The 24,068-nt window shown below is 60.9% G+C and overlaps 1 protein-coding gene across 1 annotated transcript; it reads left to right on the forward strand.

Annotated features, from left to right (window-relative positions):
* Positions 1-912: 912 nt before the first annotated feature.
* On the forward strand, positions 913-23,600 carry PRSS56 (serine protease 56; the record flags this gene model as incomplete). The annotated part of the gene is given in 20 exon segments (XM_084228015.1): positions 913-1,045; positions 3,622-3,952; positions 4,120-4,223; positions 18,839-18,852; positions 18,994-19,120; positions 20,303-20,399; positions 20,827-20,917; positions 20,990-21,063; positions 21,065-21,099; positions 21,102-21,146; positions 21,376-21,453; positions 21,456-21,528; positions 21,735-21,895; positions 22,039-22,064; positions 22,070-22,106; positions 22,109-22,237; positions 22,240-22,430; positions 22,478-22,571; positions 22,914-23,020; positions 23,385-23,600. Coding segments are annotated over 20 exon segments (2,163 nt in total).
* Between the last annotated feature and the right edge of the window lie 468 nt (positions 23,601-24,068).

The following is a 24,068-nucleotide window of genomic DNA, read 5'->3' on the forward strand; positions in this document are numbered from 1 at the left end:
GAGGCGAGCCAGAAGCCAGGGGCCAGCGGGGCCTCTTCCTTCCCCCACAGGTCACTGGCCGAGGCCCCTCCCCCAGCGCTCCATCATCATTTCAAGTGATTGGAGCTGAAGGGGATCGTTAGCTAATTAAAGCAGAGGCCACTAATTGTTCCTTGTAGGAGAGCTCGGCTGCAGAGGGGAGGGGACAGAGGGACTCAGGCGCCCTGGGTGGGACTTCCCTCTAGACCGACCGGCAGGGGGGCACTGTCAGGGGCTCCTTGCAATGGGTCTGTGGGGTGAGGACCAGCGAGCTGGAATCCGAGCGCTCCTGAAGGGCCTGTGCACCACCTGGGACCCTGCCCTCTGCCTGCCGCCTGCCCTGGGCCAGGAGCCGGGGTGGGCTGGTGAGGGGCTCCCCCAGGCATCCCCTGGGCCCCCTAAAAAGTCAGAATTGAGGATAGGCAGCAGGATGTCAGGTCCCCAGCCCCCCAACCCTGCTCCAGCAAGGGGTCTGGCTGCCCCAGTGTCTGCCCTCCCCTCCTCCCTACAGCCCTTGGCGGGTCCTCTGGCCCCACAGCCACCCGCGCACACCAGTCATCTCAGGGTGCCCCAGCCCAGCACCAGGCTCCCCTTCTGCCAGGATGCCCCAGGGCGGTCCTCAGAATCCCAGAGACGGTTGCTCGTTTCCTATGGCTGTGCAGCAACTTGCCATGAACTAGCAACTTAAAGCAACACAAATGTGATGTCCCAGTTCCTGCAGGTCAGATGTCCCGGCGTCAGCAGGGCCGGGGTTTCTGCTGAGGACGTTCCGTCTCTGAAGCCAAGGTCCACTGAGGCCCGGGCTCTGGCCGGCAGGGTGCAGTTCCCCCAGCTATAGGGTCCAGTCGCTGCTGGAAATCGCCCAGGAGCTGCTCTCAGTCCTGGAAGTAGCCCATGGCCCTCGCCTCGTGGCCCGGCCCCCCCTCGGCCAACCGTGGCCCATCTCCCTCCACCGCTGGGTCCCTGAAGGCTTGGAGTCTGCTGCCTCTCATCAGCCAGCCCGAGAAACTGTTTTTAAGGGATCCAGGTAAGTAGGACTGATAGTCGCCTCAACCTAACGCCAACTGATTCCGAATCTTAATTATATCCACAAAATCTCTTCACGAGAGCCCCTCATCTTGTGCTTGGCAGGGTCATGCGGAGAGGTATGTGTGTACACCAGCAGGGTCAGGGGCAGCTGAGGGCCTGCCTACCTCAGAGGCCGAGGACAAAGGCACCTCTGAGGACTCTGGGCAGGTGCTGGGCTTTAGGGCCAGTTGATGTCATCTCATCAGCTACTGTGCCAATTATTGAGGCAGCAGCCAGGATCCCAGAGGTTAAGTGACCTTCACAGAGTCTCACCTCTAGGATACTAGGGTACCCGAGGTCTGACGCGGCCCTCCTGTGTGCTCTTGGGCAAGTTGTGTGACCTCTCCGGGCCTTTGCAAAGTAAAGGGTGCTGAGACCTGTTTCCAGGGACAAGTAGGTCAGACTCCAGGGTCCATTTTGCAGGAGACCAGGGGGCCCTGGCGTGGCCTACCCACAGCCAGGGGGGATGAGGGGTGCCAGAGGGGCACCTAGGGCCCCCAATGAGATGGGGTGACACTGAGGTCCCTCATGTCAGCGATCCAGTGGCAGCCATTCTGCTTCCACAACCCAATGACAGAACTCCCTGGCCGAAGCTTATGGTTACCAGGGCCCCCGACACAGCCACAGGAACCCCAAGATTGATGACCAGGAAATTGCTGCTCACCCAAGCAAACCGAATAGGGGCTTTCAGACCTCTGCCCTGGGGGTGGGTATATATGTGGGGGGGGCGCCTCTCCCACTTCTAAGCTCTGGCTCCTCCCATTCAGCTGGGCAGGCTCCTGTCCACTGCAGTGCCGCGGGGGAGGGGACCACGGAGGTGGCAGCAGCCACTCCCCTGCCCCAGGAGAAACGCTGTCCATCCGCCCCAGCGTGGGCCCCCTCCCCACAGTCGCCCTGCACACCCCCGCCCCCACGCTTGAGTTGCCTCCCTCGGTAATGGGGCTTAATCATAACATGCATTAGCTAAGCCCCGCTGCCTGCAATTACCGCTTCAATCAGCCACCCACCACCACCGCCCCAGCCCCCGGCCACCTGTGGGGACGCCCCGCCCCACCCTCCCTGGCCCCCTCCCCAAACACAGCGTGACCCCCGCAGGCTGTGCTGATGGACTGAGAAGTGACCGCTGGCAGCCAGCGGGGGCCAGGCGGGCGGCCAGTCCACAGAGCTGCAGCTCAGGGTCACAGGCAATTATTTGAAAAGCCTGTTAGAAGATGCGCACTTTGGGGGGGGGGGGCCTCGTCCCGAGGTTGTGCGGACCCAGGGGCTGACCTCTCCCGGCACACGTGGGCACCCACATGTGCTCTCCACACGCTCCCACGGGGGCCAGCATGCACCGGGAGCCCCTAGAAATGGGTACAGGCTGTCTCGGAGGTGTGGACATGCAGGGGTGCCCCATCTGGACACTCAGCCCTTGTCTTTTCGGGGGACAGCCCTTCAGACCACCTGCCCCATCGGCAGCACAGACCACCTCTGTTCTTTGGCTCCTCTGCCCCAGACCTGGAGGACTTCCTATCACATTCAGCCTCAGAGCGGGGTGGGGGCTTGAGAAAAGGGGGAGCAGGCAGACCTGACAAGTGGGGGGTGGGGGGAAGTGGAGAAGGGGGCCGCTGTTGTGCTGTGATTCTCTCTAATTGCTGTTTTGCTGAGAGGTAATTAAAATCCCTTTTTATTTCACACGTCAGAGCCCTCGCCAGCCTGTGGAGAGGGCTCAGGGGGAGGCTGGGAGGTGGGGGCAGTGGCGGGCTGGCAGCCTGGCACAGGGAGGTGGAGCATCTGAGCCCAGATTCCACCCCCCAACCAGGAGGGACAGGAAGTCCCTGCCCCAGCTATGAGCACCCCAAGGGCTAGCTGGCCAGGATCTGTGTAGCCCTTCTGAGCCAACAGGAATGAAGTCAGCCAGCGACCTCGCCAAGGGCCTCTCGGGTGCCAGGTGTCTCGCTGAACTCCCAGCTTACAGGACAAGCAAAAGTAACGGCTACCGCCTAGACACCGTCATGATGGGCCATGACCAAGCCAGACTCGGAGACATTAAGAAACAGACAAAACTCCTCCGTCTTGTCAGCGGCGGAACTGGGATTGCACAGGTCTGACCCCAGAACGCTGCACCGACTGTCCACTCCAGCTCCCCTAACCGTCCCCTCCTACAGCGCTGGCCAGAGTCTCCAGCTCGACCCTCCGCCCAAGGGGAGGGTCACAGCATTGGGATCCCTGTCCAAGGCCAGTGCCAGGCCACTCTGGACCCCATGGTCACCTGGACCCCATGGACACCTTGGGGCAAGAGAACCCAGGCCTGGCCTGTCCATCGGGACCTGAGGATGCTTCCTGGGTGGGGCCAACAGGCCATGGTCAGCCCGAGTCTGGACTAATGACCAGTCAGAGTCAGCGTAGGCACTGGCGTGGGCTGCCAGCCGCCGGTCTCATTGGGCGACACCAGGCAGTACCGCTCTGCTCCGGACCTGCTTTTTCTCTGCCTCAAACTCTGTTCCTTCCTTTGGTCTTGGAGGAGCCTCGCCCCATGCTTCCCATCACCTGCAGCTCTGCCCCCACCAGCACCACCAGCACCATCTGCCGCCTCCATCACCACCGCTGTTTCCTTCGAATGTGCTGTCTTCACCATCACACTTTCCCCCCAAATCATCCTCGTCACCATGATTGTCATCACCGCCGCCTTCTCTGTCGTCATCTTCATTTTCGCCAAGTCCATCCACCGGCATCTCATCCGCCATCGTGGCTGCAGCGATGACCATCACCACCGTCACGGTCTCCATCATCATTTCACCAGCATCACCCTCGTCAGATCATCGCCACCGCCACCATCGCTGCCGTCGCGCCGTGCCAGGCGCTGCGTCCTGCGTGTCCAGGAGGGGTGCAGCATTACCCTCCCACTTGGCAGAGGGGAAACCGAGCGTGGCAGTGGTGGAGCTTGCAGAATCCCAGAGCCGAGAAGCAGCAGGGGTGAGCTTGAACCTAACTTGCCTGATGCTAGAGCCCGGTCATAACCACCTGGCGCCCCACCCCCTCCTCCCGGCCCAGTCCTGAGGCCCGAGCCCAGGGCTACCCTCTGGCTGAACTTTGCCGGCACCAGCACTGGCACCGGAGGGCGGAGGACAACCAAGAGGAGTCACGTGACGGAGGAGGTGGGTTCTCTTCCATCACCAGCCCCTACACCCGCCGCCCTCATGTGCCCTCGTTTTCTGGACCGTGTAGGCTGTGGGGTTTCGTTCACCTCTGGTGGATGGTGGCCAAGCTGAGGGTGGACAGTCAAGCCGGAGTGGGGGGCAGGGAGTTAGTGACCTGGGGGACAGCATCCTACAGCTCAGGGGCCCCTTGGTGATGTCTCGGGAGACGGGACCAGACTGTGGCCGAGGAGAAGGCCCCTCCCTAGGCCGCCAGCCTTGCTCTCTTCAGCCCTGGGCGCTGACTTAATGTCTTGGTCACAGGGGACCCAGAGGGTAGCTGGATCCTCAGGGACCAGCCAAGGACCCGCGCCCTGCCTGAGAGCTGCTGTGAGTGGGGGTGGGCACTGGAGGGCTGCAGAGGCGAGGTCGGGGCCTGGACCTCAAGAGGTTGCCTGTCGAGGGCACGCGTGGTGACCGTCTGGGGGGCTCGGCAGCTGGCATCCGTATGGAAGTAGGTCCAGGAGCGGAGCGGCGAGGGTTGCCAGTGGAGCTGACGGCGCACACCGGGGTCTGCAGCGGTGGGGTGAGGGTCCATAGCAGCCTGGGCCAGGGAGCAGGGAAGGGTGGTGTTGGCTGCGGGCCTCCCATGCACAGAGGTGGCCGGAGGGGGTATTTCATGCTTGTGGAGTGAAAGGATGAATGGAAACATTTTCATGATTGAAGTAAGATGCAACACCCCCTGGGGTTGCTCCCCATTGCTGGAGCAAAAGAAGGAAACCTCAGGCTCTGGATTAAGCCCCAGCGCCATTTCCTAGCTCTGAACAGGTCAGAGTTTCCTCAGTCTGTTTCCTCACCCAAAAATCGGCCCTCGTGGCTCTGTGGGATCGTGTGCAAGTGGGGAAGAGATGAGCCTGGTCCAGTGACCGGGCACCCAGCTGGCATCCCCAGGAGGAAGGCTGGGGGGGGCCAGACAGCCTGAGCACCTCCCCCTCCTCCAGGCACATAACAACCCCTGCCACACCCCACCGGTTTCTCTCCACAGAGAAGTCTGGGCATGGCTGGTGCCAACGAGACAGCTCCCTGCCGGCTTCCCCAGCAGTGAGAAACCCATGTGGGGCAGCCAGGGCCAGGAGGAGGGACAGAGGACAGAGAGTCTCCTGGGGGCCTGGAGGTCACTGGAATACCTGGGAAGGGAACTCCGCGGAGGTCAGTGGATTTCAGCCCAGGGAACCTGTCCTTCCTTGACGCTGCTGAGCAGTCTTGCAGGAGACCTTCTTGTCTCAGCCTCCGTTTCTCACCTGTACCATGGGAATGACAGTGGCCCCAACTCCCTGGGCTGTCGTGGATTTAATGGGGTGATGATACGAAAGCCCCAGCAGCACATCTGGCTTACAGGGGGCCCCCAGCTCCCTCCCCCACCCCCCCCACAGTCACAAAAGCACTAGCCTGTGGCTGTCCACTCCCCAGGGAATTGCTGGCTCCCCCGGAGAGCCCAGGGGCCCCCTCCATTTGCCCCCACCCCACACATTCGTGGGGACAATACAGAACACTCTTCCCTCCTGCCAATGTTCCCTGCCAGCTAATGGGCCAATTTTTTAGCATTACGGAGATTTGGCCAATTTGGTGGCTCTGACAGAAAGGCGCAGAGTGCACAGTTGCGGGGGGGGGGGGGCGTGCAGAAGCATGGGCGGGAGAGGAGGAGGGGAAGGGACGTTGGGGAGGACCCCCTCTCACACTGCTCCAGCTCCAGGTCCTGGGGAAGGGGGCGGCGTCAGTAAGAACCGAGATAATCAGCCTCACTTATGCCCCCCTGCACCGACCCTGCGCTGAGCACTTTGCATATATTTTCTCTTTTAATCCTCCAATAACCCTGTGAGGCCAGTTCTGTTATTTGCTCCGTCCTTCCCGGGGTGGAACTCAGGCGCGCAGGCTCGCAGCCGGCCAAGGCCACGGAGCCAGGAAGCCGCGGAGCTGGACGGGAGCAGAGGCTGCGAGCCAGGGCTTCTGACCATCCCCGAGCTCTGTTTTTAAGGAAAGGCTGAGAATTAAGCCAAGACACCCCCTAGCTCCAACCCACCCACAAACACCCCCCACCTTTTCCCTCCCCCCAACAGCCTCCACGAACCCCCGCCTCCTGGGGCTGCTGGGCTCTCAGCCACGCTTGCATCCTCGTACCCTCCCCTCGCTTGCATCCTCCTGCCCTCCCCTCCCGGCTGAGGGTGCTCCGTTCAAAGTTGCCCCTGGAGCTGGGGAGGGCCCCACAGCTTCCAGGCCCGGGCAGGGGTCCCGCTCAGGGCTAGACTCTCCCCCTCGCCCTCGCTGGGCCCGGGCCTGGCAGCTGTGGTTCCTGGAGCCCTCCTGGGGCGGTGCCAGGCTGGAAGTGGGCATCCACGGTGCCCCGTTGCAGGTCTGGGCCCTTCTGGGAGGCAGGCGGCAGGTCTGCGGGCAGGACAGGGAGGGGGGAGGGGAGGGAACTGCCTCTGGGCAGGGGGAGGGGGCTGCGGGGCTTCCGTGCATTAAGCAATCAGAGAGCACAATATTTCATTGCCCGCGATCGCGGCCAAGACATCAACTACTTGGGGAGAGCAGCCTTAAAAGCCTTTTGATTTTATTTCTTCCACTTCATTTTTTTTCCCTTTTCCTTGCTGCTGTCCTTGACAAAGCCTCCCCTCCCCCCTCTGCTGCCCCTTCCCCAACCCTCCTGGAGACCCAGGAGCCTGCGGAGGGGCCCAGGCCAGGGGTTCTGGGGCAGCGACCTGCAGGGGTGCAGGCTGTGCCCTGCGTGTGCCCTGCGTGTGCGCCTGGGAGCCCGCTCGGCCCCTGGTCCCTGCGTGTGCACATCTGGCCTCGTGCGCCCGCGGGCGCGCACCTGTGTGCCCAGCGCGAGTGCGTGTGCGGTGAGCGCCGCGCACCTGTGCACCCGCTGCGCGCGGAGGAAAGACCCGGGGCCGGGGCGGGGGCAGCAGATTCAGAGAGCAGAGCAGAGAGGAGAGGAGAGGGGCGTCTGGCCTTAGCGGGAGTCCGCCTAACTGGGCCAAACTGGGGACCCTTCGAGGCCCCGGGAGTCCCCACGGGGGACTGCGCGTGGAGAGACACAGGCGCGCGCGCGCGCACACACTCACACACTCACACGCACACACACACGCACACACAGCTCGCGTTCTGCAGCGGGCGGGGTGGACCGGGTCGCCGAGGGACTCCGAAGCCGGTGCCCATGACGTCAGCTGCCACCGTGACGTCACCAACCCCGCCCCGCTCGCGGGGAGCTGCCCCTCCGCCCGCGCAGGCGACGGGGAAGAGCACATCTGTCTTGTCGGAATTAGTTAATTGAATCCAGCGGCCCGAAGTGCCACAGCGACCTCGGCCCTCGCCGTGAGGGGGGCAGGGAGGGTGGGGGAGGGGGGCGTGCAAGGGGGATGGTGGGGGCGGGGGGAGGGGGAGGCTGGCCTGGAGGGGGGAGCTCCTCTAGATGGGCCCCGAGACTGAGCTCCCCCTGGAGCACGGAGCTGTCCCACTGGGTCCCTCCCCCACCAGGCGAGGACAGTGGCTGCAGGCCTGGCGGCCCTCACCCCATCCCTCCACCCACTGGTAGGGCTGGGGTGCGGCTGGGACCAGGTCCCTGTGGATACAGCAGTGGGGGCCACTGTCTCCCTACCCCGCCCCTGCCCCGGGGACTGGGCACCCCTCCCTGCTCCTGGCCCCGGTGCCAGATCCCCCTCCTTTCTACCCGCCCCTCCCCTCATCACCCATCAGTGCTGCAGCTAGTCTGGAGCTACCAGCAAGGCAGCGACCCTTGCCCCAGCCCCCTCCTCTGAGAGGTGTTCTCAGGCACTTTGGGGGGAGGGTGGGGGATAGAGATGCTGCCAGGTAATTTGTCAGAACCATAGACTTGGGGGGGGTGCTCTGGCTCAGTGCCGGGGCTGGTCCCCTGGCCCAGGCCCCGCGCTCTGGACCTGCCCAGTCAAGCCACCCCGCCCGTGTGTCTCCATCACCCCCTCCCCAAGCTCATCCTTGGGCCCTCCCCATCTGCAATCCCAGCCCCCCCTCCTGTGAGCTGTGAGAACTTGCCAGGTGTGTAAACCTCTCTGAGCGGGTTTCCACATCCGACACTGGGAAATAACACAAAGAATCTGCTTCACTGGGGCACGTGAAATGTTGTCTGGGAAGGCGATCCAGCTACCCCGACTCGGGCATGGCCGACACCTGCAGTTTGAATAGGGGGAGGCAGACTGTTGTGGGGTGTGCTTTCTCCTGAAGGGCCCTGAGGAAGCCCACCCTGAGGACGGGTGCTCTGGAGGGCCCAGGGGTCTGGGACCTCCAGGCACGCTAGACCGAGGTCCTCCACGATGGGAAGCCCGCCCTTGCTGGGGCTCCCTCCCCGAACCCCAACGTCACCTCCCACTCTTCCTGCCCAGGCTCCACAGTGCCCCCAGACAGTCACATGACCGTCAGAGTTTCACACATTGTCCACTTCATCCTAAAATGCTTCATTAAACTTGAAGCCACCGCATCCCCATTGCACAGATGAGCAAGCAGAGTTCAGAGAGGCTGAGTTACCAAAGACCCCCCAGCCACCGCTTGGCACAGCCAGGATTTGAACCCACGTTGTCTGACCTCAAATGTCAACCACTCTCCCTCCCCGGACCACGCAGTTGCTAGGAGACAGCAAGCCAGTGGTTACTATGGGAACCGGGCTGATGTGGCAAGTGGAACGAGTTGGCGTCCAGGCAGCAGCTGGAAGGCTCCAGGTGGGCCCCACAGCCCCTTCCTGGCTCTCCCCAGGGAGAGAGCACTTGGCTTCCAGTTCCGGGATCTGAGTTCCAGATCCTCGGTTCTAGTTAGTGGGGTGATAAGGTCTGAGGTGGTGATGAGACCCCTAGACACTGCTTCTGCGACCAAGAGCCCTGGTGGAGGATGTAGCCCCATGATGAGGCAGATGGACTCAGTCCGGCAGCCACAAACTCCTTCCAGCGTCCCCCAGGTTGGCTGTGGCCACACCTACCTGCAGACAGGGAGCGGAGTTGAGCCTGCCGGAAACAAGAGAAAGGGAGACCAGGACCATGGTGCAACGCAGAGCTGGGCCAGGGGCTTCTAGACCTGGGGAGCTGGGGGAGTCAGTTTTCCCATCTGTAAAAGGGGGTGATACAGGTTCCCCCCACTATCCAACAGTAGAATGTTCCTTTTCAGTATGACTTGGTAGTTTAATTCAATGGGTCTAGGGACACCCACTCTTTTCCCCCACGTAGGTTAATGCTAAGAGCGTTCCCAGACCCCCAAAATAACCTAGCAAATCATACCAACTCGGAAAATTCTACTTTTGGGTAGCAGGGGAACCTGGCACTAACCTCTCGCGGACAGGTAACATGGTGAGAAAATTAACAAAGACACAAAGCACCATGCCTGACACTGACTCCACTAGCTGTGTGACCTGGGAGGGTCACTTGGCCTCTCTGACAGGAGGTAACAGTGCCTACCTCACAGGGATTGTAGAGGTGAGATGAATGAACACAGGTAAAGGATTTGGAGCAGGGCCCGGCGAGCTTTCAGGACAATTTGCAGGGGTGATGGTTCACTTTTTAGAGTGCATGCTCAACAGTTCCGGGGCCAGGTCACGCTGGCCCCAGCTCCTGTTTCTTTGGCTTCCTCTCTCCTGCTACCCTCACCCCTTTTCTGGCACGTTGAGGAGGAGCAGAACTAGAAGCAGATCCCTCTGAGGCCTTCACCCTCCCCTCAGCAAGGTTCAGGGACCCCGCCTGGGAGGCGGGGGCGGGGGCGGGAGAGCTCAGGGGAGGCGGTGTGGGCAGCTAAATTTGTTCATCCAGCCTGTCAGTCCCTTAATCTGATCCCTGAGGAACAATGTGGAGGCTTCACTCTGGATGACAAACGAGGAGGGGAGAGGCCTGCCCTGCCTGGATGGGGGTGAGTAATGGCTTTGCATTAAGATATTAGGCCTGGACGAAGAGGAATGTGCTCCTGGCCCTCTCCGCCCCCAGCAAGGCTGGGAAGAGAGGAGGAGACTTCCTAGGAGCAAACCCTGGAAGGACCGGAGTGGGGGGGCAAGGAGGGGGAAGGGAGTGGGGAACTGGGGGGGAAGGACTTGAGGAAGGGGGGCACAGAGAGGAGAGACAGCTGGGCGGACCAGAAACAAAGGCACAGAAAATAGACAAGAGACAGGGAGGGAGAGAGACAGGGCAGGGCATGGCAGACAGACGCAGAGACAGAGACAGACTCCCTGAGAGATATGGAGGGGGCATATCTCTGGCCCTTGATGTCCCTCTACATGGCTCTGAGCCTCCTGGGCCAGGAGGGCACTGGGTGAGGATGGGGGCCCGGTCAGAACTGGCGTAGGCCAACAGGCAGGGCCTCAGTCATGTGGACACACCCTGGGCTCCCTGTTCCGTGGAGGAGAAGGGACCAGAACCCCCTGGGGTGGGGGACATGGACTCTCCAGCTCACCTCCCACACTGGCAGAGCCCCTCCCTCATTGAACCCCAGGTCCCAGGCGGGGGGCTCTGGAGGGGGAGGGGATAGGATGGGGTCCAGAGTAGAACTTAGTGACAAAGACGGAGATGGACTCCAGACAGACCGGGGGGGAGGGGACGCGGGGAGGCCGCCCCTGCCGCCACGCGGGGCCTCATGGCTCCCTCAGGGGTGCTGGTGTCCCTGCTCAGGCAGCAGACCTTGCCTGGTCGGATCAAATCCTAGCTCTGCCCCTTTCTGTTGTGTGACCCCCCACACAGATTGTGGGCCCTCACTGTGCCTCACTCATTCCCCCTCCGTAAAGTGGGGTGACGACAGAGAGTCCTTATTACAGAAGCATCTGTGAGGGGCCTGGGCAGCACCTGGGAATGCTGAGATGGGCCTGAAATTAACGGTCTGACGGACTTTATTGACTACTGTTCACTGTGTTGTTTCTTCTGGGCTCAGCCAGGACCGTGTAAGCAAGTTGACACTGAGGGCACGTCCCTGCACCCTGTTTTATTCCTCAGAGGGGCCTCCGAGGGGTCCGTACCCAAATCTGGAAACCTGGCTCACCTTGGTGAGTCAACCTCTCTCTCCGTGCCTCCGTTTCCTCATCTGCAAAACGGGAGCTCGTGGGTGTAAGGTACCCAGCCGCTTGCCCTAAGGATCTGCCTGGCCACAAAGTTGTGAGAAGGGAGCAGGGAAGTTTTGGGGGTGCTCAGACACAACAATGAGGCAAGAGGAGCCCTAAATCTCAGACCCAGGGCCTCTTGTGTCAGGAAGCAGATGTGGGGTGCCCAGCACCTGTGACTTCAGGCCTGAAACAACGATCAGAAAACAGAGGAGCTGCCCTGGGGGAGATCAGGGGGAAGCAGACAACCAGAGAGGCCTCCTGAGTCCCAGGAGAACTTAAGGCAGAGCGCCTTGCCCTTCTGCTGGCCAGGTCTGAGGCAGGGACTTGGGGGATCGCTGTGGGAACACTGCTTTGGGAACCCCACTCTCTCTCCTGAGGCTTTGGGGGTGGGTGAGCCACAGTCACTAAGATCTTTCTTCAACTGCTCCCCCTGAATTGCTGGGGTCTTCATGGCTTTGAATCCCTTGCCCAGCTTTACCAGCCATGGTCTCACGTAGACCCTACCCGCCCCTCGCTGGGGATTCTGGGGCTCGCCCAGGGCTTCCTGGTGGTCTGAGGCTGAGTCTCGGGGAGGCCACCAGGAGGCACCTCATGCCTGATTTGGGCCTGGGCCCAGGCAGGACTGGGCAGGGAGGAGGCGTTTCCTGGGCTCCCAACCCCTCGCTTCCTCAGGGCTGTTCTAGGACCCATGCCCTCTCCTGACCCCAACAGGTGTGTGTGTTGGGGTGTGGGGGTGTGGGGGGGGTGTTCTGCCAGACTCTACCGTGAGTTCCAGCTCTGTCCTTGGTCATCTGCGGGTCACTCCCGCAGGTCCCACTCATGTGGTCCTTGACCTTCCTGAAAGCAAGCGCAGGGCCAAGAATCCAGGCCGTAGGGGCCACGCCAGCTTATTTCCCCTGAACATCGGGTCCTTGCTCGAAGGTTCAGGGAGCAGCCCCTAAGCCTGGTTTGTTCAGAATCACGAGCGCTTCAGTGCTCAGCCCTGGACAGTCTCTGAGAGGGAGTACTGGAATCAGTAAGTTATCCATGGACCAGCTCCTTCCTCCCTAGGCTTCTGGCACCTCATCCCTGGGCTGACCCCACCAAGGAGCCCTCTCCCCTCCAGGAAGAAACAGAGTCCCTTATATATTATTTTTTAAATTGTTTGAGCAAATAATACATCCAACGATTCAAAAATCACAGCAACACAAAATTGAAAGTCTTCCTGCCACCACCTCCCATGTACTTGGTTCCCTCCCACTCCCTATACACTCCAGGTCGCACTTTTATTAATTTCTTACGTAGTACTAAAGAAAATGAAAATCGATGCTTGTATTCCATCTTCCATTTTAAAAGGTATTACACTCTGTACACTGTTCCACATTTAGTTTTAACTTTATGTAGCCTGACAGGCCTTCCAGAGCAGTACAGCTCACGGCCCTTTTTCCCTACAGCATAGTATTCCATCGTGTACCTCCACACAGTTTATTTAACTCAGTCCTTTTGACACCGTAATTTCAGGTTTTCAGGTCTAGTCTCCCAGCCAGGAATAGATCCCAGGCTGGTGGAACCAGGCCAGGGAGGGGCAAGGAAGCTGATTGGGCCAGTGTTTAGGGCATATTTAAACCTTTTTCTCTATTCTAAAATGTCGTCATCCTCTTTGTGACTGGCTCTCTGGGGCTGCACGTCCCTGGGCAGCTGTGTCCAGCTTTACAGCTCTTATCTTAATCTTTCTTTCACTGTCCCTGTCCAAGGTCTCTTAAAATTTACTCTCCTTATTAACCTTAGCATTTACTGTCGTGATTAGCCTCCTGGATTTCTCTGTCCTTATCTCAGAAGCTTTTTAAACTCTCCCAAAGTTCCTGCCTGCTCCCTGCAGCTGCCTAATTAACCCTAACTTGCCCTGGGACTCACTTTCTAAGTACGTGGGTTGCTGGTACTTTCCTACTCTTTCCACTGCTGTTGCATCGGTCAGTCCCTGTGCCTGCTGGGGCGCTTGCTGGGGCACCTGCTGAGGCACCTGTCTGCTGGATGAGAAGTCCCGAGTGGGGGTTCTAGTTACAGAATGAGAGTGTTTGGGTAATCTGGTAGCTATTTGAGGAGGTGTTGCCATTTGCCTTGCATGGGGCTTGTACCTTTGGCTACTCCCCAAGCAGGGATGACACTGTTTCTCAACAACCCCAATAAAGAGTACTGTTGATCTTTTGGGGATTCTTTGGGTTTTTTGCCACAAAAATTCACTGTGTTCAATACCTTCAGGCAGCCGGCCTTGCCTTCCAGACTGTAACCCCACAGCTCGTGTCCCCCAAACTTCACTCAGCCTTCTCCTTCTCAGCACCTTGTATTTTTGAAATGGCTTATATTATGGCATTATTATTATTATTATTTCTTCAACATTTGCCTTCCTCCAGTGTATAAGTTCAAGGGCAGGGACTGTCGCCCAGTCCCCAACACAGCAGATCAGAGAAGCTAAACACCCCTTGTTGACAGGGAGGGCCCCTGCATGCTCGGCGCCCCAAGAGGTACTTGGCCCCAAGAGGTACTTGCTGCAGCTGCACCTCTCAGCCACCTCCCGAGGAGGCACTGGCACCTACTCCATTGTTCAGAAGAGCTGAGGCACAGACAGGCGGTGGTTTGCGCAAGGACTCACGGCCAACCAGCCCTTGTCCCTGCTCCTGAAATGCAGGCTTTATATCTTCAGGGCTCTTATCCCTGGGGACCCCCAAATGCCAGGAGCAGTCAGGGTCCAGACAGGGGCACCATGAGCTCAGAATGGGGCTCTTCTGCCCCAGCTGCAAGGATGGGAAGCCGAGCTGGGGCTGGGCCAGCAGGCTTGGTCTCCTGTTGGGTGACCGTGCCAGAGCCACAGCGATCCAGGTGACTGCACCGTCACCAGAGCCCCCCTCCCAAGAGGCCTGTCGGCTGTGCTGGCTTTGTGCCCGAATGTCACTCTTGTCCCCTGCGGCTCCGCGTGGCGCTGCCTGCCTCCCTACCACCCATTAATCATGTGTGCAGGATTTATTTCTCCAGTGATTCATTTCAGCAAATGCAATCCGGGTGTGCCCGCAGGTGGGGAGGATGTTCTCAGAGTCAGGGAGCCCCGCTTTATTGTCCCTGACCTGGGGAGGGAGCCCCAGGGCCACCTCACCCCCACGTCACGCAACACTTCAGGGTCCTAAGAAGCCTGGCAGGGGCAGCTTGCTCCCCTTTCTTCCCTGGACTCTGAGGCCCCTACCAGGCTCTCTGGTTAAGGAGAACGGGCCCTGATGTCCTGGGCTTGAATCAGGCACTTGGGGCTTTTTCTGACGGTCCAGGACGTTGCTCTTTTCATTTTCCTGATCTGGTGAAAGAGGGGATCCTCCTTCCGCACCCTCTGCCTCTCTAAGCAGCTCTGTGACCCTGAGGCCTGGCCCAGAGCCGGGCACTCTGGGCAGGGGTTCCGCCTGGGCTGGTGCTCCTGCACATCTGTCACTGCCGGGCATTGGAAGGAGGAAGGAAAGGGCTGTCCACCCGGCCTTGGTGTCAGCAAGCCCTCTGCAGTCCCCACCCATGCAGCCCTGCAGCATCCCCTGGGGTCCACGACCCAGCCCGGGGGCACCTGCCTTCCCTCTTGGCATTGCCCAGGCCCAGCCTGAGCCCTCCCCGCAAGCAGCCCCACCTGGCCAACCCAGCCTGGCAGCCTCTAATGCTGCAGATAATTCCTGCTGTCGCAAAGCCATTACCCTGCAAATGGGCCTCGCTTCAGCATCTCCAGACTGTGTGTGTGCGTGCATGTGTGTGCGCGTGCGCACACGCGTGTGCAGAGGCGGTGGCAGCAGCAGGCAAATCACCTTGTTTATGCCTTGCTCACCACCATAATCACCTCCAGGGATTTACTGGCTCCCCCCCAGCTGTGTCTCCCCCACCCCAGGTCCCTGCCCTGCTCTGGCCTAGAGCTCTGGGCAAAGGGCTGGACTTGCCCAGCCAGAGGCTGTTGAGGCCTTGCGGAGGGGCCCCTAGTGGGACACTTCTACTCTGTATCTGGCAACTGGACTCAGAAAGGAGAGAGGGGCTGAGTTGCCCCCCAGGGGGCTTCCCAGACTTCAGGGGCTCTGGGGAGTGCAGCCCGCCTGGGTGCAAGATGGATTCTATAGGGACTTGGGTGGCATCAGTAGCCCTGCTTTCTCCTTGTCCTCCTCCCTCCAACTCCTCCCAGCCCCTCCCGCTGTCAGCTTTGTCTGCCATTTGCAGACCCCACCCCCACCTCCGAGTGTCATCACAAATGTCAAAACTCCCTTCCTGCCCCTGCACAGGGAAGCGGAGGCAAACCCTCCACTATTCCCGGAAGATTCTTGACCTTTGTGTCAAGCCCTGAGCTGTTTGGCACAGCCCCCAAGGACTTAGGTGGCAGGGCTGGGGTGCTCAAAGGCATGGTCTTCAGCAGCAGGTCCAACTGTTTTTGAGTTCTGCTCCTCCATGTTCCACTGATAAGGTCTTAGCCATGTCACTCAGCTTTTCTGAGCCTCCGTGACCTCATCTGTAAAATGGGTCTTACAATCCCTGCCTCCAACAGCTATCATAGAGGTTTGATACATTGATCTATATTGATGGGTTCTGAACATAGTATCTGTTGGGTGAAATATACAGCCCTTTCACTGATAAGCTTTCTAGGACATGCCCTGCGTTTTTCTTTCATCTGCATAAGTGCTACCTGCTGATTTTAGAGAATTCAAGCAACCTGGGGAAGCACAAAGAAGAAAGTCAAAAGTGAAATGAAATTAAAAATAAATCTCGCTATCAGAAATAGACATAATTAGTGAATCACCACCATTTCCAGAAATCTATTTTAGCACTGACGCAGACAGAAGTTTAGAGAGACAAACTGACAGATATATTGCCATAAGAAGGGCTCTGATTGAATATTTTAAACTCAACTTATTAAATCTAATTTTAATTTATATTAAAAGAAAATACAGGAAGTAATACTCAGGGAAAGCACAAGAAAAGGAGACACTGGCATCCTGTACATTACCTTTTTTCCTTTCCTAATGTTTTCTAGAAAGATCATCTCAAGTTAACTACAGGATCTGAAAGCAAGAAGAATGGGAAGTATCAATAAGGGAATATCTACTAGGTGAGAGGAGGGGAAATGTAACCGATAGTAGAAATCGAAGGCATTAAAGGAGGAATTTCAAAGAAACAGCTGACAGCAAGCGTGAGAGAAGAGCAAGAAAACGTATGAAGGATCATGAAAAAGACAAAAGGTCAGGAGGAGAGAGGAAACAGGCAGGGTTGTGATAGTCAAAATTTTGCATATGTTCACTTAAAAGGTTTATAATTGACATGGCTTCATATTGAAAGGTGTCCATCATGTTTAAATGGTCAGAAAGGTGGAATTTGGGGCATGTTGTACATATAAGCACTTTCAATAAAGCTGTTACAGCTCACTTTTCTTTTCAAAGATTTATTTATTTATGCATATAAGAACAGGGGTGTAAGCCAGAGGTGTGGGGGGTAAGAGGATTCACCAGAGACAGAGCGGGGAACAGAACAGGCAGACTGACTGAAATACACTGCTGAGGGGAGCAGCGGGGAGACAGGAGAGGTCTGCTACGCCATGTGGGTAGCTCCCTGGCTGGCAGGGGATCGAACTTGTGCTGTAGTGGCTGGCGATAGCGTCATAGCTCTGTCTTTAACCCCTGTGCCACCGGGAAATGCATCAGTCATTTTGATGAAAAGAAAGGCAACTTCATACGGCTTCATCTGACCTAAGAGATAAAAGCCTGGGCCAGAGCCGGCCCATGGGTGCCTTCACTCGGTCCCTGTTCCAGAACACTACTCCAGGTTCTGTGAATGCATCTGAACTGTGTTCTTTCTTCCTGTTTCCCTAATTCCTTTGAATTTAACTTTCTTGCTAAATGAATACAGGCCTAACATCCTCGCAATCAAGAAATTGGCGATCAGGATCAAGAAGACACACGTGTCCTATGTAGGCTCCCAGCTTATCTAGATGGAAAGATAATCTAATGAATATCATCCAATGAAATCTATGAAAGCCGCTCCCACAATCCCAGCTCAGACAGCATTTTTGTGGATTCCTGAATCAGAGGTATTATCTCAGGAGCTGAGGCGGTAACTGAGGGAGCACCACGGTGTGCTGGTCAGTGCTGAACTGGAGCTCCCAAGAAATAGAGTTCTGAGTTGGCCCATTTGCTGATTTCCATGGTGTAAATACTCCCACCTGGTTGATTTCAAGCTACCAACATGCCACCCACCGCCGACTTGGCAGGAGATGCCCAGGGCTGGCTCTCAGGAGCCTGTGAGTGAGGCCAGCCCTGTACAGGGTGGGCAGCCGCCTCCGACGGAGCCCCCGAGGATGGAACTTCTTTGTGGTCAGTACCCACAGAGGTGGGGGGCAAAGTAGGTGGGCACAACAAAATGATGGTGGAACCCAGCAATCCAGGGGGAGGAGCGTTTCAGAAAAGAACAAGAGTTGCTGCATGCTCTGCCCCCCAGTGGCATGGAAAGAATAGGCCAAAGGACCACCTAGAGCTGACTCTCCCCTTTCTACACCCACCCACCAAATCCTGCCCCAGAACTGCTCTGGGCTCTCTCCGCAGGTCTGGGCTCTGACTTTGGGGTGTCGGGGGCCGGGGGGTGGAGGGCAAGTTTCATCAGAGGTTCATTTACCTGAACAGAAGGAGCCAGGGCTGGGGAAGAAAGGACACTTTGTTACCAGGTGACAGCTTAACTGAATCTCCTGGGAAAAAGACCAGCCTGGCCCAAGCCACCTTGGGATCACCAGCAGGAATTGAGGGGCAGGATTTGGGGGAGGACCCCCAGGACATTCTGTGGGACAGAAGGACCCCTCCTCGCTGCCACAGGTAGGAATTCAGTCCCAGGGGATCTGCCCATGGGGGCCCTTCCCGTGAGACTCCAGACTCCTTCCTGCCGGATCCGGGTCATGGCCTCGGAGAACAATGTTGGGCAGGCCAAGCCGGAGCGCAGGAGCTGCGGGGGGGCTGTGCTCCCGGAACTGGGCCCCTGGTGGGCCCTTTCATGTCCCCACAGGCCACTCCAACACCAGCTGCCGCTTCCCACCCGGTCACCCCAGTGCGGCAATTACGGCACTAACTAGGGTGCTTTGATCATCTTTGGAAATGGCCACACTGGGCAGGGACACTGCCAAGCAATTAGGGGCAGAGGGGCCAGGAGCTCTGGCACCTCCTGGAAGGGAGCTTCTGAGGACCCCCTGAACTCCCCTTACCCTGCCTGTCCAGGAGTGTCTGCCTCCAGCACGGAGTTGAGGCAGATGGGACTCCCCCCACCAGAGATGGGGCCAGTCTTGTGTCCCAGCCCCACTTTGCCTGGCCCCCAGCCCAACTGTCAGCTCCTCTGGCCTGTCCAGGCCCCTTTGATGGAGCTGCAGAAACAGGGGCTCCTTTGACCAGTGATGAGACTTCAAAAGTGAGGGTCACACCCATGACCCCGTTCCCTGCCCAACCCTGGCCCCCCGCCTCTGTGCCCCCCCAGTCTGCCCTTATATAGCACCCACACCTCATTTCCCTGTGGGCTCCAGGAGCTGAGGGCCAGGTGAGGTGCCAACCAAAGGAAGCAGGTGACTTCGAGGTAAGAGAATAGGGCCAGATGATCTGAGGGACAGGAATCCAGTGCCCAGGGGCAGAAAGCTGTGGGCAGCAGGCAGAGGGTAAGTGCCTAGAGCGGGGACCCCAGGTGGAGGAGGACAGGGTCTCCATGCTGCTGGCTCTGCTGCTGCTGCTGCTGCTACTGCACCTCCGGGGCCGGGAGTCCACCAATGGGCACCCACTGTACATGCGCCTGCCCCCCAGCACCCTGCAAGGTGAGCCTGGGGTGGCCTGAGGGCTGGCCCAGTGGGCGGAGCACAGAGGAGGTGGGTCTGGGGCAGGGAAACCTGAGCTCCCATTCAGGTGGGAGAGGGGAGGACAGGGCGGAAGGCAGGGGAGAGCACTGCGGGGAAAGTCTGGGTCCCGCAGGGGACAGAGGGCCCAGGGTAGCATCCCCAGGCTGGCTCTCCAGGCCCAAAGGGGGGCCGGCCACTCCACGCCGGTATTCTGTGTCCATCTGCTGAGTTCCGTGATGCCGGTCCCTTTGGGCAGGTGCTTTTCCTTCAAGGTTTTTAACGAGAGGCCCGCACCAGCTCAGTCGCGTTACAGAGGTTTGCAGGCCGAGAATTCCGAGCCCAGCCTGCTTTCCTGGGGCTCCCCAGGCAGGGCTCCCAGGCTGGGGTGAGAAGGGCCACCCCGAAGTCCTCCCCCACCACACGTGACTGTCAGGCCATGTCCCAGCAGCGCTGTCCGCCCAGGGGACGAAGGCGCTGCAGGCTGTCCAGAGAAGCGCCCGGGGGACGGTGGCTTGCTCGGCCCTGGAGCTGCAGCGCAGGCTGTCTGGGTGCCCAGGCTGTGCCAACCACAGTGCCTCCCGCCCTGGTGAGCCTGCCCTGACCACTGCGCCACTTGCCCTGCAGCCCCACCCTGCGGGCCTCACTCCTTCTCAGGGACAGAGGCGAGGTGGGGCTGCGGCCGGACGATGCCTCTGGCGGCCTCTGACGGCCTCTGCGAGCAGACACGGGCAGGCAGGGGCAGGCAGGCTGGGCACAGCTGTGCGGAGGCCACAGGGCAGGACAGCCCGGGCTTACTTGAGTGAGAAGTTTCTGGCTGCGGAAACAGACCTGGCGTGCTGGGGGTGGGGAGGGGCAGGAGGTGACAGCAGGCGGGAGAGTCTGAGGTGGAGGGAAGGCGCCAGCGTGGCAAGGAGCCTCAACGCTCTGTTCTGGGCAGGATCTGGGCACCCCAGGCCTCAAGATCTCCTCCTCCAGCATCCCCTCGAGTCAGGCAAGGCTGGAAAGTCCTGAGGGGCAGGGATGAGACCCCGCAGGGGCCTCCAAGGTGGGGATGGCCAGAACTTGTCCCTGGTGACGCCACGCCCGCCTTCCCTGGACCGTGTGGAGAGAGGCGCGCCCTCTGTGAAGGGAGCAGGTCCCTGGCAGCATCGTGGGGGGCAGGGCGGCGCCTGGGGGGCCTGGCCCTGGCTGGTGAGGCTGCGGTGTCCTGGGTGCGTCCTGGGTCCTGGGTGCTCACCGCGGCGCACTGCTTCGCGGGGTGGGTCGGCCCCTAGAACCCTGCCCAGCCGGGGTCCCCGGAGCGAGTTCTCTTTTCCCGGGTCCTGCGGGGTGGTGGGGGGGAGCCGGCCGGGGCGACGCGTCACACGCGGGCCGGTCTCTGCTGCCCTCTGGTGGGCCTCGTCCGTCCTCCCTGGCTCCCCGACCTCCAGGCGCCGGCGCTGGTCCAGCCGGGGCGCAGCTCTCCCCCCACCCGCGCGCTGACTCCCCCCTCCCCACCGTGCCCCAGCACCTTCCGCCCACCCCGGAGGTGGCGTGTCCCCTGCCCCGGCTATGCCCCAGGAGGAGAGACGGCCCGGGGTGCGGGCTCGCTGGGGGTGCCCGTGAGCGGTGAGCGGGGACTCCAGGGCACCTCACGGTACCCCGACCGCCTGATCAGCCACACTCGCCCTGCCTCGTGCCCCCAGGGAGCTTCTGGGGACTGTGACGCTGGCCGAGGGATCCCGGGGGGTGCAAGCCGAGGAGGTGCCAGTGAGCCGCATCTTGCCTCACCCCAAGGTGAGAGGGCAGCTCCTAGGTCCTCGGAACTGAGAACAGCCCCCCACCCCGCGCCCCGTGGGCTGAGCGCCGCCCCCCTCCCCGACCTTCCACAGTGACCTGGCCCTGGTGCAGCTGTGGACACCCGTGGGCCCCGCAGGGGCCGTGCCCCGTGTGCCTGCCTCAGGGTGTCAGGGAGCCCCCGCCGGCACCGTGTGCCCCATGGCGGGCTGGGGGGCACTCATCGAAGGTAATGAGGCAGGGCCAAACCGGGGTGCACCGCACGTGCACCTAAAAAGAAGGGGGCCCTTGGAATGGCGTTGGGAAAGCCGGGGAGTGTGGAATCCGACCTCCGCAAAACGCTGTCTGGTCTTGCAAAGGGGGAGGAATCAAGGAGGACATGGGGGTGGGGGGTCCTCAAAGTGGAGGGGGAGGCTTTGCCCTCCCAGCTTGAACCCCCTTCGCTCTCTTCCCCGCAGACGGGCCTGAAGCTGAGATGGTGAGGGAGGCCCAGGTGCCGCTGCTCAGTGCTGACACCTGCCCGAGGGCCCTGGGCCCGGGCTGCGCCCCAGCGCCATGTTCGCCATGTTCGGTGCTGGTTACCTGGCAGGGGGCATCGACGCATGCCAGGTGTGAGCCCCAGCCGCTTGGCTGGGAGGGCACTGAGTGGGCTGCTCCCCAGGGGCCGGGCAGCGTCTTTCCGAGCTTCTGCTTCCCCTGCGCTGAAGCGAGGGCTGGTGGGGACCCGGTTAGAGCGCAGAGCTGCCGGGACCTGCCAGGGGAAAGGCTGCGGGTGAGGGGGGCGGTCTTGGCAGTGTCCGCTCTCTTGTTTCCGCAGGGGGCTCTGGAGACCCCTGACATGTTCTGAACCTGGCCCCTGGCCCCGAGAGGTCCTGTATGGAGTCACCTCCTGGGGGGACGGATGCGGGGAGCGGGGGAAGCCGGGGGTCTACACCCGCGTGGCTGTGTTCGAGGACTGGCTCCGGGAGCAGATGAGCGGTGAGCGCCCGGTTCCGGGGTCCCCTCCCCAGTTGTGCCGCCAACGGGCCCGGGACGTCCCCCTTGCACCCTGCGCGCCCCCGGCCCCTTCCGCGTCGGCCAAGGCAGGGGTGAGCTGGTCCCTGCCCCCTCCCCACCCCCAGCGGCCTCCTCCAGCCGCGAGCCCGGCTGCAGGAGCTTCTGGCCCGGGACGTGCCCGAGGACCCGCAGGCCGAGCCGCCGCGCGCTGCGCCTTCTTCGCGCGTCCGTGTGAGCTTCGGGCTGTGCCAGCAGCGCCGATGGCGACGGTGGGTCGGGGTCCCGCGGCTGCAGGGGGCGGGAGGGGCCGGGCCCGCGTCTGGCCGCCCCTGGGACGCGTCTCCCTCGCGCAGAGCTGCGCTGGCTGGCGCGCGCCCTGCTGGGACCGCTGCGGGGCGCGCAGGAGCTGCTCCCCCGGGCCTGGGGATCCTGCGTCTGGATCCGGCCCCCGCTCGCCGCGCTCCATCGCCCCGGGAGCCTCCCCTGCCGGCTGCCCGCGAGCGGAGGCTGCACCCAGGTACCCCGCGCCCTTGCAGCCCGGCCCAGGCCCTGCGCTCCGTCCAGCCCCCGCGCTCCCCTACCCGGCTTCTCCCGGGAGACCCGGCTGCCGGCGTCAAGGTCGGGGAAAGGAAACCTGAGCAGAGCCGGGGAGCTGGCGGTAATGACGCCCCCCGCAGGCCGTCGCCAGAGGAGCCGGCCAAGGGCTGGCAGGGACGGAAGGGGGTTCTCCGCGGGTGCCCTGGACCCTTGGGTCTGCGCTGCGGAAGTTACCCCATGGGGCAAGGCGAGACCCTCTCTCCTCGGGCCCGCCCCGGGGCGGATGACTGTTTGGGCCATGTCAGTGTCCACGGAGATGCTCCGGCTTGGAGTTGCCATCTCTCTGGGCCTCGATTTCCCCATCTGTGCCGTGACAGTCCGCCCTCTGGGAGGCCCCATCCCCCATCCCCGCTTCCACGCTGCTTCAGTGCTCTCATCCCCAGGGCTTCCCGCCTTCCTGCAGGCTGCCCTGGGCTGGAGACCCTGCGCCAGAAACTGGCCTCCCTTCAGGACAGCCATGCCTGGATCCTGCAGGTCCCCTCGGAACGCCTGGCCATGGACTTTCAGGAGGCAAGTCCCGGGCCCCCCAGATGCCTCCCAGTAGCCTCAGAAGGCTGACCTAATGGGTAGGGGGCAGGGAGGGGCAGCCTCCCCAGAAGGAGGGAAGACCCTCCCCCCAGCTGCACAGGGTGGAGGTGGGAGGTGCAAAGGGAAGGGGTGGGGGCAGCTGTTTGTGAGCTGCACACTGGGTGAGGGGAGGGTGAGCAGGGAGTCCGGGGGTGTGACTGGAGGGGCTTAGGGGTGTCAAGTGTGCAGGAAGTGTGCGGGTTGGGAGTTTGGAAGGGGAAGTTGGGTCTGTGAGAGTCTCTGGGAGTCAGGAGGAGGCCCACAAGAGTTGGGGTGTGGGCCCCTGAGCTCTCTCCTCCCACTGCAGGTCCTGGCTGACCTCCGCTCCAAGACACTGACAGGGCTCTTCCCAGCCCGGGTGCGGGCAGGCCTGGGGCGCCAGCCGGTGGTCTTCAGCAGCCTGGTGGGCCTGGAGACGGCCACGCTGGCCCGTAGCCCCCCGCAGTTGCTGGTGCAAGCCGTGCGGGCCTTCTGCTGGGCGGCTCTGGCAGAAGCAGAAACCGAGGGTCGGGGGTGGGTGTGAGGCAGGGCCAGTCTCTGGGGAGGGGCAGCCCCCACTCACTCAACCCTCAGACCCCCCCAGCCAAGCAGCCATAGTCAAGTCCGAACCACCGACAGCTGGAAGGGTTCGGGGAGCCCGATGACCAGTGGCCACCCCCACAGCGGAGAGGTCATAGGGGCGGGGGCGCGCAGGCCAGTGTGTTCCCCGGACGGGCCCTCGGGAAATCACGGCTGCTTTAATAAATGGTATTTATGATCCGCAGAGACAACGTGCTTTCTTGGCGTGGGAACCGAGCAGATGGATGTTAGGTTTCTGGGGATGGGACCCAGGGAGCGCCCCGCTCCAGAAACTATCTGCAGAAGTCACAGAGACACCGGAGGGGGGCTGCGAAGCTCCCCAGCTGAGCCTGCCTGTCTGCCTGTCCCTCCTCTCCTGTCCACGGCTGACGGGCCTGGCGCCCCAGGCCCCGTGTCTCCCTCCAGCCCCCAC

Source organism: Talpa europaea, assembly GCF_964194135.1.
Source record: "Talpa europaea genome assembly, chromosome: 1".
Lineage (NCBI taxonomy): Eukaryota > Metazoa > Chordata > Mammalia > Eulipotyphla > Talpidae > Talpa > Talpa europaea.